Source organism: Triturus cristatus, chromosome 1_2, assembly GCF_964204655.1.
Source record: "Triturus cristatus chromosome 1_2, aTriCri1.1, whole genome shotgun sequence".
Taxonomy (NCBI): domain Eukaryota; kingdom Metazoa; phylum Chordata; class Amphibia; order Caudata; family Salamandridae; genus Triturus; species Triturus cristatus.
This window is the reverse complement of record NC_140580.1, coordinates 379,404,744-379,423,714: the sequence shown is the minus strand read 5'-3', so window position 1 is coordinate 379,423,714 and position 18,971 is coordinate 379,404,744. Positions and strand designations below refer to the sequence as shown.

The 18,971-nt window shown below is 38.2% G+C and overlaps 1 protein-coding gene across 9 annotated transcripts in view; it reads left to right on the top strand.

Moving 5' to 3' along the window:
* Window positions 1-18,173, top strand: part of PLAC9 (placenta associated 9) — a 165,896-nt gene extending 147,723 nt beyond the window's left edge. For 6 of the 9 annotated variants that reach the window (XM_085605019.1, XM_085604997.1, XM_085605008.1 and 3 more), the window contains 3 exons: window positions 7,168-7,291; window positions 16,101-16,153; window positions 17,537-18,173. In XM_085605019.1, coding sequence (XP_085461145.1) covers window positions 7,168-7,291; window positions 16,101-16,117 — 141 coding nt within the window. In that variant the 3' untranslated portion in view covers window positions 16,118-16,153; window positions 17,537-18,173. The remainder of the gene's footprint in view (window positions 1-7,167; window positions 7,292-16,100; window positions 16,154-17,536) is intronic. The other 3 variants (XM_085605036.1, XM_085605062.1, XM_085605068.1) reach the window with 1 other exon arrangement.
* Window positions 18,174-18,971: the final 798 nt, after the last annotated feature.

Here is an 18,971-nt window from a genome sequence, read left to right as displayed (position 1 = left end):
CCACAACAACCACTAAATCATTTGAGTTCCTTGGTGAGAACTACACGGCCAAATCCTTCTCAAACTGCAATACCACCAATGTGGTCTACTGTATACAATGTCCTTGCAATCTCAAGTATATAGGTAAGACCACACAAATGGTCAAAAAACGGATTCTGCAACACCAATCCAGAATCAGGTGTAAAGTAGAGACTGCACCATTAGTGGAGCACTACTTGAAACTAAAACATACTGAGAAAGAAATGCTTTGGTGGGTCATCGAGGTTGTTAAGCCTACGATACGACAGACCAACGTTGAACACATACTGACTCTGAGGGAGAACCGTTGGATCTGCCGTACTGATAACATCAAAAAAGGTCTGAACTCTGCCACTGAGTGGCATGCTTTGGCCTGTCTCAGCCACTGATAGCTGCACACCTTAAGTCAGAGTAGCATTTCATTGCCATCTTCAGATAAGTAGGTTTTATAACCAGGTTTCAACAGCTCTATTGAATTTCTAACACGGCTGTTCAATTTCGCACTCCATAGACTCATGTTATTGCATTGCTCATTAAGGTCGCTACATTCATCATGTCACTTGTTTTTGTTAATACCATCAATGTAGCCTTCTATGTACATCGTTTAGGACTGAACATCTGGATGTTAGCAAATCACAACTACTATTGGTTTAATGGTTGATTAACACAGTATCGTTTATTGATGTTGATAATAATGTAGATTTGTTATTATATCACCTAAACCATGTCTTTGTTGAATACAACGTGAGAAATAGAATGGATATAGGCAGGACACCTATATGTATATCCAAGATATTCCGTGCAATATCCACTGTTATAGATATATCATTGATGTATTTGATATGTAGCTTTGTAAAATATATTAGCAAAGAATCAATACACACGCGCATTATATATATTTTTTAACATGTGTCGATCATGGAAATATATCTTACATTGCCAGTCAACACCTAGCTACAAGATGATTTGCAACATTATCAATGGTCCGCTATTAGGAGTGGCTCTTAACCTTTCTCTACCGAGTTACAAACCATGAAATTGTCTCGAAAAAATATTATAAACGAACATTAAACAACAATACACTCGTCGGGTAACGTTTTGACACTCCAAGATGGCGGGCGAAATCTAACGTTTCGTGGAGCAGAGCAGGACCAGATTATATTAATGGTCGGCCTCTGACAATCTCACTCTTTAGCCAATGTACAATCATCGGCTAATACTTTCGGTCAGCCGCAATTGCCAGCATAATCATTAGACCACAGTGATAACAGCGCTACCAATTGTAAATAAGCCTCTTCAAGATGGCCGCCGCCATCTGACACGGACACTGTGTCCATTTCCTTGTTGCACAGCTGTGTTGAATTGTTGCTACAGCCAGCTCTTTAAAAGCACTGGGCAGCGCAGCACACAATTAGGCTGTATCGATGCAAGCGGACCCCCATCTGTTTTCTGAAGACTCACGCCAGAATAGTAAGTTGTCCATACCCTATGCACTACTCACTAGCTAATTAACGACGCGTCTTTGGTTAATTTGTGCGCGATCCAAACAGTGCATCTGCTTCACCCTTGGATATATTTTTTATAACAAGTAAAGACCCATTCAAACAATAATTAACCCTCTATACGAGTATGTATTGTTTGAAATAGCTTCTGCGGGTACTTTGGGTAACCGGGCAACTATCTTTCCATCATTGAATTACATCATTAATTCTTCTACGCTAAATGTCTGGTGACAAATATCTACTAATCATTTTAGCGACAATGTAATTGTTCAGTTCACACAGGACAGCAATTAATGGCTGCCTTAGCCTAAAGCCGCCACTTTGTTTATTTTATTTTTTTAGCCCTCAGCTGTGTTGAACTGCAACCACAACTATTCCTTAAAAGCACATGACAGTGCAGTGCTTAATCACGCTGCCCCCGATTCAGACGGATCACATTTCGTATTTCGAAGACTAACAACAGAAAAGTAAGCCAGAATTTAATGTACTCCCTGCCCACAGATCTGTCAGTAACATATTCTATCAGCAATATGCATATAAATCATTATCTTTGGATGACCTCTGAGCATAGTCTCAATTGATCTATTCAAATTTATGTTTTTTAATATAACGATGAACATAATAACTTTCTCGATGAAAAGTCCATTATTTTATGACAAATTCACGATTATTCTGTCATGATGTAGATTAGTGAGGCACTCACTTCCAAACTGCAGCACTTTCTTTTCTGTGCTGTTTATATCAATTATTTAAGCTTTAAGAACAATTTAATCCATGCACTAATTGTCAAAGACTAGGCAGATAATCGGGTTTTCAATAAAACCCATACCATCATTATTGTGAATGTAACTGTTAAACTAAGTTAGAACAAGAGAAACAACATACAGGTGAATGAATAGATAATTTATGACTACTCATTTCTATTGTACAGCAATAAAATCACTGCAGGATTGACTTCCGCAATAATACGAACTGGCAGTCGCTGTTGCTAAGCTCTACATGGTAGGATATTATTCACTATTTCTCTGGCACAGCATGATTAAGTAATGAATTATGTTCTTTTTGACTCGTAGTTCAAATGCCCACATGATTTTAAACAAAGTTTAACGTGAGAACGCTACGGAGACCTTTAAGTAAGCATGGCCATTGATGAAAATTATGTATTACTATAGAAAGTAAATGGTTGAAATGATTATGAAATAATAGCTTTTTCTCAATATCAGATTTTGATTTAACTCTTTTCTGATAAACGATACTGATAACTGTTCTGTTCGCACACGGGTTGAAGTCTAAGTTTTAAACTTTGCATATTGATTTGTTAGTGTGATTATGTTTACATTCATGTAACTATTTGCATTGTATTGTTTAGGAGTCCTTGTATAAGCAATTATCGTCCTGAAGATGGTCTGACGGATTGACAACACCCAAGACCGAAACGTCGACTTTACCATCCAATTCCAGTTTACATGTTATGTACAGTAGATTGTATGCTCAGAAAGAGTTTCATCTCTGTTCAAACCAATCAGGAATTGATGTGTATATTTAGATGAAATGAGGACTTAATTCCGTCCCCTGTTTTCACGATATATTGCTCTAATTTATATCCTTTTTGTACTCTTTTTACTTTGGATAAAACTATAAAAATCATTGTGATTAAATCACAAAAGAAACCCCCGTGTGCGTTGTCATCATTAGATATTTACGATGTTTAGTTCATGGAATTGATTTCATATTGTTGTTAATTCATCTTAACATACCTGTTGATTCAAATCTTTGAAATTTATAACTAACTGAGCACCTTAAAACAAATCCCTTGTTGGCACATTGACCTTCTCGTATTTACAATACGGCGCACCATGACGCTAGTATTGACAGATGCATCAGAAATTCTGACGCATCTGTTGAGCAAAAGTCACGCATTGCTGGAGTCGTGTCGCAAGCACGACGCAACTCCAGCAATGCAGGGGATGCCTATCCTCATTGTGCTGCGTCACTCCTTACACCTGCTTCAAGCAGGCGTAAGAATTTGACGCTGTGGCGTCCTAGAAGTGGCGCAGTGAAATCTTGTAGATTTCACTGCGTCACTTCGAGGCTTTTTTGCATTGGAACGCCCACCCTGCATACATTATACCTGACGCAGGTAAGTTTGTAAATGGGCCACATTTTTACGCTGCTGCTGCGTCACAAAAAGTGACGCCAAAGGTTTTCACACCGAATGCAAACCCCCACACTTGATTCACAGGGGAGGAGGAAAATTACTGGATATGGGTGGCAAGGGCAATACATTGAATGAATCATTTAACAACTGCCCAAAAGCAATTGTAGCCCTTATCTATTTGGTCATGGAACGTAGCAGGTCTTCGAACTAGTTCTGAAAAACAGCAGTTATTGTGCAGATCCAGCGTGGACATAATCTGCCTCCAGGAAATGTGGATTGTAGAGGGAAGTGTCATAGTAGATAATTATTATTTGATTTCCAACCCTGCCTCAGTTAATACCAAGGGTGATGCAAGTGGTGGACTCTCAATTTTGCCCTCACCAAAATACACAGAGATCTTTCAAACCATTTCACTTTTTCACAAAATATATCCAGGGCTTAAGGCCAAACCTCACAAATCCTTCCAGCATAGAAATGATGAGAAGTGTTTTCAATCTATTTTTATCTCTTTCACTCTACACAATCCCCCCCCCCCGGCAAGATTGAAAATTAATAGTGGGAGACTCTAATGAGAAAAGTTCAAACTTCTTTATTGATTTATTTCTGGAGAAGGAAATAGAGAAATCTTGGGCAATTCCACTGAACAATTGGCCAAGGGAAGGCAGACAAAAGAGGATCTATCTTTCTAGGTTGCGTAATTATTCATGGCTGGCTTTTTTGATGAAGGCTTTACAGTGAAACCAACCAGATATGTTCCAACTTGTTCTTCTGTAACTGATTATATGATCTGTAACAATGCCTTATTCAAATTACGTTTTGCAGTGAGGGTTACCAGAATACATTACGTGACCTTGCTATACTCACAGAGTGGTTACATTGACCTTGATAACATCTGGAATCCTGATGGCAGTTTGGAGGAGTGGAAAAAAATGGAAGGCTATTTTGGAATGTCAATTCCATTGCTCAGGTTGTGGACTGACATCTCAGCTTTTGTAGAGAGATGGCATAGTCAAAGAACACCACGATTAAAACCTTTCAGTGCTGGATGCCAGCAATAACCTTGGGTACCTCCAGCTAAAAAAAAAAATCAAATTATTTGGCAGTCCAAAGTGAGTCCAGGATACTTCAGAGCGTGGCATCTCTAGGAGGTTAAATTATTTGATACATAAACAATTTTTTCGTCACTGGCCTATAAGGACAATCAAGATTAACCATCTGAAAAAAACTGAAAAAGTAACATTAACACTAGAGCAAGCACAGGCAGATTTGCTATGACATGATATATCCAAGGCTACAGAGGATATAATTCAATGCACAGTACTCTGAAGCAATAGGCCCGGATAAAATTCCCTTATCTGATACGAAATCTAATGTGAGAGATTGGGGAAACATTCTAGAACTCTTGTTTGCCTGTCGTTATCACTCGGGTAACATCCTCACATCATGGACTTGGGAGTATAATCCCCCCCCCACTGTAGAAAAAAGGGCTCAAAATGAATCCCCCCCAAAAAACAGACAGAGAGGTTTACTGGACCCCGCTGGCTAGATGTTTGCCAAAAGCAGCTGTGAATGTCTTGATGATTAAGCCGAAAAGGAGTAGAGTCTGGCCTGTGAACAGTCTAGCTTTAGAAAGAGTCACTCTATACTAGACGACATGGTGATCCTACAAACAAATTAAGCTAAGTTCATAAAGTTGAAAAACCAACAATCTGTGCTGCTTTGATTGAATTTTTCTTGGGCTTTGACTGGTTGCTCGTCCGGTTCTTTTGGGAAAAACTTGCGCAAACTGGTTTATAAGCAGCACTTTTAAGATGAACACTTGCCTTACACTTATCAACCTGGTATAAAGTGCTGTTGGGCATGACAGGGGCTTTTAGAGCCAGTTTCAACTAAAAATGGCCTAAGAGAGGGTTGTATGTTAGCACCTTAACTTGTTTCTTTGTACTTAAGTGATTTACTAAACATTTTTTGCTCCATTAATTATATTCCTTGAAGTAACGAAATCTTAGTGGTCATTCACTTTTTATAATAATGATTTAATTGTATTTTATTAGCCTTAAACATCCCCCCCCCCCCGGGATTACAAAGAAATTTAAATGCACTCCACAAATACTCTGAGGAATACTATTTAAATTAAAGTACAAGAAAGTGAATTCCTTGTATTATCTGCTAGCGTTTCATTGTAAATTTGGAGCAAACTGCTTGTGAGAAAATGTATCCTTACCTTGGAAGAATTTTCTCACAGAATCTAGATTTGGAATACATATTGTGCATAATGGCACGAAAACCCTTGCACATAGCAGAGCCATCAATGTATTTCATAAATCATTTGGTAAAAGACACTTAAAACATCCTATAAAAATCTACATGGCCATCATACCACCAAGTCTGTCTTAAGGGACAGAATTTGTTCCTTATAAACATTGGCCTCTAGTACAGAAAACATAGGTAAGAATGCTTCTCTCAATTTTTAATGTTGCATCCAATATCAACAGATCAATCGCTGCTGGTAGTACTTGGAATTATGAGAGTTTATGTCTTGTTTTGTGTTGCTGTAGTTCGGTGTTGCCATAGTTCGGTGTGTCAATGGCTGAGTTGGATTCTAGAACAGGTACACTAATATGGGTTTTAAAAAGATGAATTGTTTATGGATATCAGCAATGAAAGGGTTTTCAAAATTGATTGAAGCACTAGCCACTTTGGAAATTCCAGTTGATTATTTAAAAACTTGAAAATATAGCCACTTGAAGTTTGTTTTTAAAAGACCAATTCCCACTATTAATTTTAAATTACATTATACTACTTTCAAAGGTTATACCACTATTTTAACTACTGTCATATTGGGGAAGATGCAACCTTTTTTCTTTTTGGACTAAGAACCACGATTTTATTGTGAGTAGACGGACTATCAATTGTAGCAGTAGTAGGAGCTGGGAGCTGTATTCCCAATGATCAATGTGTATGTACGCTTTGAAATAATGGAGTATAGGATTTGAATCACATTCTTTTAATATGTTCTTACCTTGGACAGTTTTGTGCAAAATAGTTAGGTCCTCGCTTCCGGCATTTTAATGTGTACAAAGTCAGTGGCATCCTAACCTTCGGTTTATCATATTAAATATTGCGCTACAGTATATTTAGATTTCCAAATGAAAAAAAGATATGTTAAGCTAGGACTTTATTGCATTGTTGCACTTTATCACATTTGTGCATAAAGTTATTTGATGTATCTCATATTCATATATTATTGTCTCTGAATTGGGAATAAATCAATAAAGCTGACTTGACTGTGCACAACACTACAAGAGAATCACGTACAGATCAACCACCCTGAAGAACATGAAAAGGTCATGCATTGAAAGGCTACAAAGGGACACACTGTAGCTAATGTGCAGTTCCAGCCTTTAGAAATAATTCTTGACATGTTAAGTGTATAATGCTGCTTCCTCTTCTTCCCAGTTTGAATCACTCTTCCCTTCTTTCTGTCAGAAGGTGGAGAAAACGGTTGAACATCTGTACTCCGAGGTTAAGATGCTCATGGATACCCTGGCAAACCCTGCATGGCACCCCCCTGTTGGCACCAGCAACCCAGTCATCGACATCTTTGAGGAGGGTGAGTTTGATTTTGGATTTATCTGAGAGGATTTGTTTTACTTTTTCAAATAATGCAGTGTCCATGGGCATTGAGACAAAAAGCAACACATTTGATGAATGAATAAGGTCCATGGCCTCATCCAGCTCAGTTTATTTTCAAACAGCTCAGCATCTTCTTTTCTAGGCTTGTGCAGGAGACTTTGGCTAAAACTCAGATGGTGGTGGTATATTGCCTTAGTAGAGCAGAAAGCACTTCCAAGTCAAAGATAGTGCTCCCTTGCATTATGTGCGCCTGCAGGGTTGTAGTGAATCAGTCCTCTCCAGCAATTAGATGTAATGTGAAGAGTCTAACTGAGCTACTGAGAAGCAGCAGTCACACATTATCTTCCTCTCCAATATCAGATTGATTTTATTACACAAGAGTCTCACAAGTACACATCATTAAACTTACATGAAACACAATTATACAAATACACACGTCTCAATATACAGATAGAAAGGTTCAAAAGAATTTAAAAAATCTTAAACATACCATTTCATTTTGTGGGAAAATTCAAAATGAGTGTGATTTCTCCATAGTGAAAATTCCATATCCTTTCAAAGTGGATTCAAGTGAATCCCCCGTACAACATGTAGCGATGCATATATAAATAAACCATGATCCAAATTTGAACAGCTTCTTTACACAGATCAAGTATATGATCTTCCCTCTTTTACTTTTTCCAATGCACCCATTATGGCCTCAAAGGTAGCAAATTCAGTCTCATAAGAATTACTCTTCGAACACCGTGACCCATATTCCACTTTGAATATATTTGTGGTGTTTTTACCCTACAGAAAGATCTGATGAAACAGAATTTAGTTCTGTTAATACCTGAGCCCCTATCTATCTGCATGCTAAGAGCTGCGCAGGAGTTTTTAAGAAATAGCTTTAAAGTGCATATAGATATTCCAATAAATAATTTTTTTTCCAACTTAAATAAATCTAAAACAAATTTTTGCAGAAAATAGTCAAAACTATTCATATTAAAACTTTCAATAGATAATTGTCTTTATGATTTCTGTTGTGAATGAACCAAATGTATCCCCCACAGCAAAACCACCGATATTTCCATTAAATATGCAATGGTTAGACTTCATTCCAACCGTATCATACCTACTGCTGCTGATATATTCAAAGAACATAGCTTACAGAGGATTTTCCCCTCAACTGTATCCATTTAAGCCAAACTCTTTAATGTCAGTTGTCTCTACCACATATAGAATACACATATCATAGCTATTTAAGGAAAATAATAATGGAGCTAAAATACATTAGTTGTTGTTATTTTTTAAGTGACCCTGGGACCTCCCCCCAACTGAGAACTTGACATCTGTTAGAGCTATATAAGGCTATTGTTAAATGTAATAGGGCTGATAGAATTCCCAATGTAACAAGTTTCTTCCATAATGTAGGACAAATCTGCCTCTGAACCCTCCAGATTTTTCTAGAATTACTTGCAAAATGGCAATGTTATCTACGGTGGAACAATTGTTCCTAAAACTGCCTTGTTGCAAGGCTAAGATCTCTCTTTCAGTTGCCAACCCATGTAGATGTTCTAATATGTTTTTCGCAAGGATTTTCCCTAGTGCACCAAGCAGTGCTATCTGTCTATATTTCTTGGGTAAGGTGCTATCTCCATTTTTATACAGCAGAACTACAATACTGCCCTTCCAAGATATTGTAATAACCTCTTTACAGTAACAAAGTTTAAAAGCTAAAATTAAGAGATCAAGAAACCTCTCTCTTTTTGAAGAAAATTGGGATTTGATCAGGGTCTATAGAAAACTCTCTACAGATAGACACCCCAGCCAGTGGAATGAAAGCAGTTTCTTCTTTTGCTGCATATAACTCAGAAAAATATTTCACGCATATTAGTGCAGCCACTAGATTTGTTCCTGGAAAGAGGGACTCCATTTTGATTCCAAACATCAGTTTTTAGTTATGGATATATCAACAGAAAATAATAAAAATGTTATGGTCACTTTATAGTATTATCAATGACATCCAGTTTGTAAAAAACACTAAATGTGTTGTAAGAAGAAATTACATAATCAAGTGAGGGACCGCCAGATATACAACTATATGTGTACTGGGCCAGGGAAATCATTACCTATTCTTTCATGTACTATTATACAGTCAATTTCTCTTAAGTAATACCATAATAGTTTTCCACAAACATTAACTTTAGATTTATCTGTAAAATTAGTTCCTGGGATATTATATGCATCTTCTTTTTCTAGATCAGAAAACCTCTTCGCATGATTTTAGACCTTCACATTTAAATCCCCTATTGCTACTAAGGGGCAATCCTCTGCTACAGTAATCTGGGCCATAAAGCAGAACAGTGATCTTGAAAAAGTATTATTTATGCCTGGAGAGATATGTAGATTAGCTATCAGAAGGGTCTAACTGGCCAAATCAGATCGTCCATTCCTGCATAACTTGATTCATTGTGCTAAATTAAAGGCACGACTGAAACAGTGAAAAACCCAATCAAATTAGTATTCAGCAATATAGAAATCCCCCCACTTGCATGACCCCTCTTGGAAGATCTCACTGGGCAATTAAAAATATCATAGTTATCAAAAAGGATATCATTTAAACACCATGTCTCCTGATTGCAGATTATATCAGCTCCAAATTGCTAGAGGTAGACCAGTTCTCATTTATCTATATTCCAGGAAACAAACTTTATTCTTGTGTTAAAGATGTTTGCTGCTTTGTATGGGTAAACAATAGTTAGCATTTAAGGTGTGTGCCTACCAGGACCACTTGCTAGGGTCCTCTTCCTTTAAAGAAACTGAGGACCGGGATCCTGTGGAAGCACTGAAACTGCTCTGCCAGATAAGCCTAAGGTAACTATGGTTGACTGAGCATTATATAATATCTCCTGTTGATTCAAATATACATCTGAGGTCAAATGAATTTGGGTAATGTCTGTTTCTGGCCCTTTTCACATGTGATGGCCTTTATTAGGCGTTTCAATATTCAAGAAGGAGCGTCACATATATATTTAAATGTAACAATCAAATACTAGAGTCCCAAATAACTTTAGTAAAAACACTAATGTTTGTGAAGTTGGATGATTTTTGATGGCATCATTCCTATCCAAAATAAAGATCAGAACTTGAAGCAAACATCTTAAGGATCTTCAATTTTCTTTGGGACTCTAGTATTTGATTGTTAAATTTAAATCTATATGGGACGCTCCTCCTTGAATATTGAAATTTTTGTTTGTTATTGTGGCTTTGGCGGTGAGCCACAAGGCGTTGAGCGTACACATTCATAATTGTTCCGATAATAGACTCTCCAGTGCACACAGGGTTTGACCCCCATCCTCGTCCTTTGGTATTTTGCCTTTATTAGGTGGATTAAAAGGAATTACGTCAATGCCTCTGCAAAGAAAATAGTCACAATTTCTCCGTATGAAAGTAGCCACTATTAAAGATTGAAAAAATTATCTATTATGCCTACCCCCATTATCTTTTAAAACCACAAATCAATCAAAATCAAATCCTCTGTAGACCACCTTAGGCTTGCAAGACTAAGCTGTACAACAACAGATATTCCATCTACAAAGAAATCCAATAGTGGGATCCTATGGAATAATTGATGTGCTTTGGGAGAGGCATTTAACAAAGAATTCAGCTGGTGCAGCCATCTTTTTTTTTTTTTTTTAACAGTATAAAAAAAACATGTAAAGGGTCTTCTGCAATAAGAAAGAAAGGTAATCTCTTTGGGACAATTAGTTTGAATTATGGCTTCTGAGTGACTTTAGGGTCTTTGGACCCTTACTCAATAGAAATTGTAGATATGGATTACTGTGACTTTTGTGTGGAGAATGCAGCAACATAATAGCACCGAATTTACGTGGCTTTGCTGGTTTCTCAATGCTTTAGGAAACAATGTTGGGCAATGCAGACTCAAACTTTGTTTTCCTTATACTTAGCATCTTGTTGAAAATGTCTTCTTAGACATAAATCTTTCTTGTGGTAACATTTAAGGTGTATTTTGTAGATGACTTAGTCATTATCATTAGGGATCCCCCTTTAGACACCAAAGCTCCAAATCTGCTCTTGCATTTCTTGATTATGCCCGTTAATCAGAGCAAATCTCTTGATTTGATCTTATTGAACTAGATGAGGCTCACATAAACCCGGCTGTCCGAAGTGAAGGCTGCGAGAACAGGCCTATGTATGAGGGACCGCATTTAAAATCCTAAGACTTCATGTAAAATTATATACATTACTGAAAGTGTCCATGCACTTTTTATGTAAAACATAGTTAGATGTAGAATTTTGTAAAAACCTTCAGGTTTTGCCAAATGGAGATGCTGCTAATGTCTCTAGGAAATCTGTGGTTGTGAGTTTTGATGAAGCCAGGCAATTGCTTGAGATGATTGGTGCGAGTATTTAGAAGTATCCTCAGTAATCTCTATCCATATCTGGTGTTCTGCGCATGGTACACATAAGATCTATGGCAAGCATGCCTTTTAAAATGTGTGGCTTTTGTGATGGCCTAAGATAAGCCAGAGTTGCAACGACATTTTTAGGTGTTTGTCACCAGCAACGTCTTTCAGGTTAAATCCATGTGAATGTTAAAGAATACTAGTGAAATTAAAGGGTCTAGAAGTAGCACTAATTAGACTAAGATGTGCAGTTTTTCGAGAAATCCCGGCTGCACCTTAATGTGGTCTATTTCTGAGACAAGAGGATTGTTTTAAAGGGTTTGTAGCCCATTGACATGGTGAAGGAGGCAATTTTGATGAGGGGGCGAGAATTTGGTCTGCTGGTTTGGGGGTCACAAGATCAAAGTGGTGGTAAAGTAAGTAGGAAAAGGAAACCTAGTGAAGTAAACCTGACAAGCAAAGATAATAATCTGTGGAGGCAGATGTTTGGTAAGGGCACAAAACATGGTTGTGTCGAGAACACACATGGGGCCAACAAAAGGGTCCAGAAAACATAAAGAGGTAGTCTAAAAATGTCCATAAACACATAGTTGTTCTCTGTAATGCGTTATGTGGTAGCGCAGAAGTAGAACTGAGCTGTTCTTCTGAATTTTACTCAGATGACGAGAACAGAGTAATTATATAGAGATCAGAGCCTTTAGAGAGCATAAGGTGTGGAGAAGCGGAGTCTTTAGCGGATATGTTAGGAGACTTTATGTTTGACCCTATGGAATTGAAGTATCCGCTTTCACCTGAGTGGGCCCCAGCAGCACATGTAGCTGAGTATGTACAAACCTGGTTAAAGATGCAAATTCCTAAAGATGTCAGGTTACGGCCAAGGTCGGAATATCCAAGTCCAAACCTTGCAAATAAGGTGATGATGTCCCTGAATCTTGATGTTCAATATTAGCATTTATTGGAAAAGGGGGACATGATCCCAGAAAATAACTGGATAAAGGAGGTTTCAGGATAGGTTATGGGATCTCAAAGGACCATTAACAAAACTGTTTGATATGGCTGAGGCAGCTTATGTTAGTAAGCAAATTTTGAATGTTGAGGAATTGAGAGAATGGGTCCAGAGGGCTCTTTGTCTGTTAGGAAATGTAAATACTACTATCTCTGTGGAGCGCAGGCAAACCATTTTACTAACGATAGACCAACAATTGGTGAAATTAGCAAATAATGAAGCAGGGCAAGCTGAAAATGGATTCTTATTTGGAGATGAAATTATAAAGGAAATGTCAAAATATGTAGGAGCATTAAGATCTCTGCAAAACTCTCAACATGTGATCAAGAAAGTCTTTGGCAGATGTGTTTTTGGTTAGGCCAGGGGAACAAGGGGTCAGCTTCCTGGCCATGGTCAGAGCAACACAAGAACTTAGTTTTTACAAGGTTTTAAGCCCAATCAATATCAGGCATCATACCAAGCAGGGAGGTTTTACCCCCAGAAACAGAGACCAAGAGGGAGAGGAAATCAGATACCATAATTCCAGAGTATCAGATGAGAAGAGACGCTATTGTTACCCCATTAAAATTGGGCTGCAGACTTGCTCAATTTTTCAGCAACTAGATTTGGGTAACAGGGGATCCTTGGGTACTAGAGACAGTGCAAGGTTATCACAAAGACTCTATAAAATAACCAGCACAGTTCTATCTCCCAGGAATGATAAGGTGCAGAACAGAACTATTAGAACAGGTGAGCCAGGAAGTTCAGGAATTGGTGGTGAAGGGAGCAATTGTGGAAGTAAGAGAAGAGTTAAAAGGATTTGTAAGCAATATGTTTCTGATAGAGAGAAAAACAAGGGTATGGGACCAATGATAAATCTGAGAAACCTTCTGTCTGGAAGGCATGCACTTATTGAGGCGAACTGTCGGCAGGAGATTGGTTGACCAGGTTGAATTTGAAAGATGCCCATTTGACAATTCCAATATGAGATCCCCATTAGAGATTTCTACAGTTGAGGTGGAGCTGAAGAATGAAGAAGGTTGTTGGTCTACCTTTTGGTCTGCCATCTCCCACGTGGTGTTTCATAAAGGTATTAAGGCCGGTAGCAGTGTTTCTAAGGGAACGTTGTGTATGTCTGATAATTTATCTGGATGACATATTGTTTATGGATCAGGAGAGAACGAAGACTGTGGAATACAATAATATATAGCAGTGTCCTTTTTGGAGGATCCGGGGTTTGTTGTGAACAGACAGAAGTCGTGGATTGTTTCAAGTCCGGAAACTCAGTTTTTAGAGTTTATGGTAAATACAGTAGAAGGAGAAGTGAAATTACCAAGGGAAAAGTTGAAGAGGGTAAGAAAGGAAATATTGATTGTGTTGAGTTTAGAAAGTTTCTTTGAAAATGTTAGCAAGAGTAGTAGGTCTGTTATCTTTAACAATTCAGGCTATTTTCCCAGGTCCTTTGAATTATGAAGAGCTTCAAAGATTGAAAGCAAAGCATTTAAGAGATGGATTGAAGCACTCAGACGGGATTGTGTTTACAGAGCGATATGGAGGCATGGAAAGAAAAATAAATTTTTAGGGAGAATCCCGAAATTGTAATAGAATCATATGCAAGATTAACAGGTTGGGGAGCACATTGTGGTGCAGTATCAAAGGAGGATATGGTCAGAGGAGTAGAGCAGGTTACACATTAACTGGTTGGAACTATTTGCAGGATACTTTGCAAAAAAGGAGTTTCAGAAAAGACATGACAAGCTGTTCAGTCCTTTTCAAGGATGGACAATGACTCAGCAGCGAGATATGTGAACAAATTAGGGGGTCCGAGGTCGAAGGATCTGGTGAAGATATTCTGGGAGTATAGTTTGAGACTGAATGTTTTAGTGCAAGCAGGGCACATTACATAATTGAGCAATGTGAAGGCAGATTGGTTTTCTAGGATTCAACCGATTGGGCTCTGAACAGATCAGTTTTCCTGAAGTTAATGGAAAATTGGGGTCCATGTTAAGTGGGTCTGTTTGCAAACAGTTTGAATGTCTAGCTAAAGAGATTTTTCAGCTGGCGTCCAGACCCGTAGTCAGCAGGAATAGATGCATTCTGACAAGATTAGAGGGGACTCAGTCCATACACCTTTCCTCTCTTTTCAATGATTACTCAAGTAACTTTGATGGTGTGTAAGTGGAGGGAAATGGTGGTATAAATAATGCCTCTTTGGAAATCTTAGTTTTGGTATCCCATACTTTTAGAGATCTTGTTGGATTTTCCAATTCTGTTGCCAATATTGCAGGAAAATTTACCAGGCCCAAAAGGAGAGATGCACTATATAGTAATGAGAGGGCAGCTGAGGCTGGTGGCATAGAGAAATTAGGCGCGTCTGAGTGGTGCCTTGGCTTTCACAAGAAGCTACTGATCTCATTAAGGAGCCCAGGGCACCAGGTACTAGAAAAATGTATAGATTGGCATGACAGAAATGGTTTTGCTGGTGTTGGGAGGGATTTTGAATCCATTTTTGTGGATGTCGTAGAAGTGGTGAATTATTTATCTGAAATGTTTGAGGAATTATCTTACAGGACAATTAATGTACATAGATCGGCAATTGCCACAGGCCATATTTTGTTTAATGGCATGACAGTGGGGCAGGATGTTTTGGTAAAGAGATTCCTAAGAAGTATAAGGATTTCAAAACCGACGGTTTCTAGGTAGAATTCGGTTACTAAAGTACTGAATTATCTAGAGGATTAGTTGCTAATGATGTTCTGAGTTTGAAAGGGATATCACAGACGTTAACAATATTATGTCTTTCATTTAGGAGGGTATATGATGTTCAGGCCCTTGATGTTTCAAACAGGATTTGTCCTCAGAGGGATTGTGCTTTAATTTTTTTTTTTTTAGGAAAAAAACGAATTCAGTGTGGATAATTGATCTATTTTTTGATTAACGTGAGAATCAGTGTGTGGTACGTTGTGTCAGTGTATGAGAGGAGAACAGTACAGCTAAGTTCTGTAGCTGTGAATCAGATGATCTTTTAAGTTAGGCAACCACATAAAGGTGCATCATCACAAACTCTTACTAGGTGGGTGAAGGAGGTGATGAAAAGTTCAGGTGTGGATGTTAACTAGCATGGAGCTCAGTCTGCTTCAAAAGCTTTTATACTGGGGGTGCATTACAAGACATTTTGAGGTGTGCGGATTGGTCAAACGATGCAATTCTTTTGCAGATTTTATTTTAAGGCCGTTGAGAATGTGGCTTGGTGTGTGTTAAAGAACCTTTAAACTTGCAAAAATTTTAGCCTACGACATTGCCATAAAATGTAGATTTTACCCAGCTCTGATGGACAGAAAATTGGGATTTTATTAAAGACAGAGGATAATTTTGTTCTATTTATCTTGTAGCTCGTGGACAGCAATAAAGAAAACAGATGGAGAAATTGGCATCAATGGAGGGTGTTGGTTTGATTTGTAATTTTCGGAATATTGAATTTTAGATTTGAGAATGTATATATGTTATACATGTTTTATGATATGTTGCATTAAGCTAAAAAGAAGGAATATGGCTGGGGTTTTTAGCCTTTTATAGTATTAGAACTCTTTTGTTAATTTTCTAAGTTCTTTAAAGGGGCTGCTAAGATTTGTGGAATAAAGAAGATTGCAATATTATTAGCCTGTGTGTCTTTAATAAAATCCAGATATTCTGTCCATCAGAGCTGGGGAACATCAACTTTTCCCCAGTTCTAAAACTTGACTTCCAAGAACGTTTGTAAGATAAAGGAATCTACAGGATAACTTATTGTGAGGAGGTAACAACGTTAGTTGCAGATGTCACATCAAAGGAGGTTCACTAAGCAATGCCTTTTGCATTGGTTCCCACATACATCCAAAACTAAAACGACAAGCAGGTTCCAAGATCTTGCTTTCCTGTTAGCGAAGAAAGAAATAATTAGGAACTGGAAAGTGTCTGGAGGTCCCTGGATCAACACGTGGTGCAAAGTACTTCAGAGATGGGCGAAGTACAGTTGAGAGAGGCTAGATGGTGTTTAGACACAGAATGGGCGGCTCTGAAGGACTGCTTAAGGGACCCCCCTTAACAATAATTATGGGGTACACCCAGGGTTTGCTAGCTGCTGCCCCCTTAGCTGGGTTGATAAAGCTCCCTAGATGCAATTAAATGACCACATATTCTGCAACCTTCATTATGAGAAATACAGGTTAACTATACCTTCATGTTGACACGGGTATACAACATATTACTGTCTTGAACCGTTTCACAGACGATGGAAATAATATCAGGGCGACCTATGGGACGAGATGGCAGGGTGGGTAAATTGTTACTGTCAATAGACACCCGAGTATAATCCTGATGTATCTTTCAAACTGCTACATATTATGACAGCTGATTGTTAATGTATAAACCCCAATAAAATCTGTTTAAACTAATACTTGCATCTATCATTTTCTGATATATCCAGATCTCCGGATTTCACTACCAGCCAATTTAATACTAAAGTTGGATGTATTCAAATTAAGAGGGTTTAAAAAAAAAATGGTTTCACAACCATTTGCAAACCATCCCTGTTAGAACAGAGAAAAGGATTCAAGACTCTGCCCGAGATTGTATTTTTGCTCTGTGCAGGATTTGATTAAAAAAAGTAATTGCCAGATCTAAAATTTGGAAAGTGCAAGTAAATAGCTGCTCTTATTTAGTTAAAACAAACTTTTGTGCAACGATCCAATACCCACGTGGGCCAAGTATGGTTTTTATAAAATCTTGTAATAGCAATATTTAGTCATTATTGTATGTAGTGTTAAAAAGCTTGTGGTTTTTTCCACAGATTCCAGATGAACCAACTGGTGACTGGATAGCAGAAGAGACCACGCAATGCGAACTCGTCATTCTATAAAGTTGAATTGTGGACCATTATATTCCTGCACCTTTTTTTCATACAAATGATTATCTTTAGTATTAAAAACTTTTCGGAATCTGCCAGCTTTTAACCAGATAAAAGAAAAACATTATACAGCCGATGTTGGCATTTTGACATTAATAGTTTTCCTAAATCAAACAAGCGGCCATTTTGGTCTCCAGTCCTTTTGCAGTATCGCTTCCACATGGATGGATCTTCTTGTACCCAGCGGACGGCCAGTATTTTCCATTCCAAACTTGTCTTCCTGGCACTTCTGCTTGGGGTCATCCACGTAAATCAGGACAGAATTATCAGAACGAGAGGCTTTGTTTTGAGATTGGCCGATTTGTTTCTCAACCATCAACAAGATGAACAACTGTCTGCATTGGTGGAGCAAACCCAACATTTGCTCTGATGGTTGACACTCACTCACTCCAAAGATCAGATGTGCAAACTGTTACAGCTTATATTTTATAGAAAATAGTCAGTAAAGGGTTTGTTGTGAATGTTGTTGGGGGTGTTATTCATTGTGTTCAGTATATCATAAATGCTCCCATTTATTTATCTATAGTTTTGAGGATATTATTCTAATCTCACTGTGTGCACTCCGTGACACTATCACCCTGCCTACACTTCAAATGAGGGACCAAGCTATACATTAGGGTAAGACTAGCTTCAAACACTGCTTCCAGACCGAAGAGATTGGTCTTGAGATGCACTGCACTACCTTGGCGACGTGTAGTGGGGGAGAATCTGAACTGCTTTACAGAGTAATATCAGAAGCAACACCACAGGTATGGCTCAGGGGTGTGCAATTCAGGCAGGAGCCATGCAATATGGTGTGCAATATGGGCCGGAGCAATTAATCTACTCTATAAATGTGAATACAATCCATAAACAGGAATGATTTGCATAATCAGAGGTTATCCGATAGTTCTGAAGCATCTCAGACCTCTTGTGTTGAATCTCAGCACATTTAGAAGGAGCCCTGTGCATCACCAACATGGATTCATTTATTCTTGTGCACTGTAAGAGCTTGTAGGACGTTTTCAGAAAGCCTCTGCTACCTCCAGCAGTTAATTACGATGGAGATCATATGACAAGATCAAAACAAAGAAGATATACAAGTCCAGGATCTGAAATCATGGGATAGTGTGCAAACGAACTCAAGACCGATGACAGAAATGTAAACCTTCAGTGCTGAGCAAGCTATTAAAGAATTTCTTGCTTACATGCCAGCCGTGGGAGGGAGGCTTTGGAAGTCAGACAGGCACAACTTGACAGCATTTGGCAGAAAGACCGATGCAACCATTAACAGTAACGCAAAGGCAATATATTTAATCCCACAAAATAAAGAGCATTA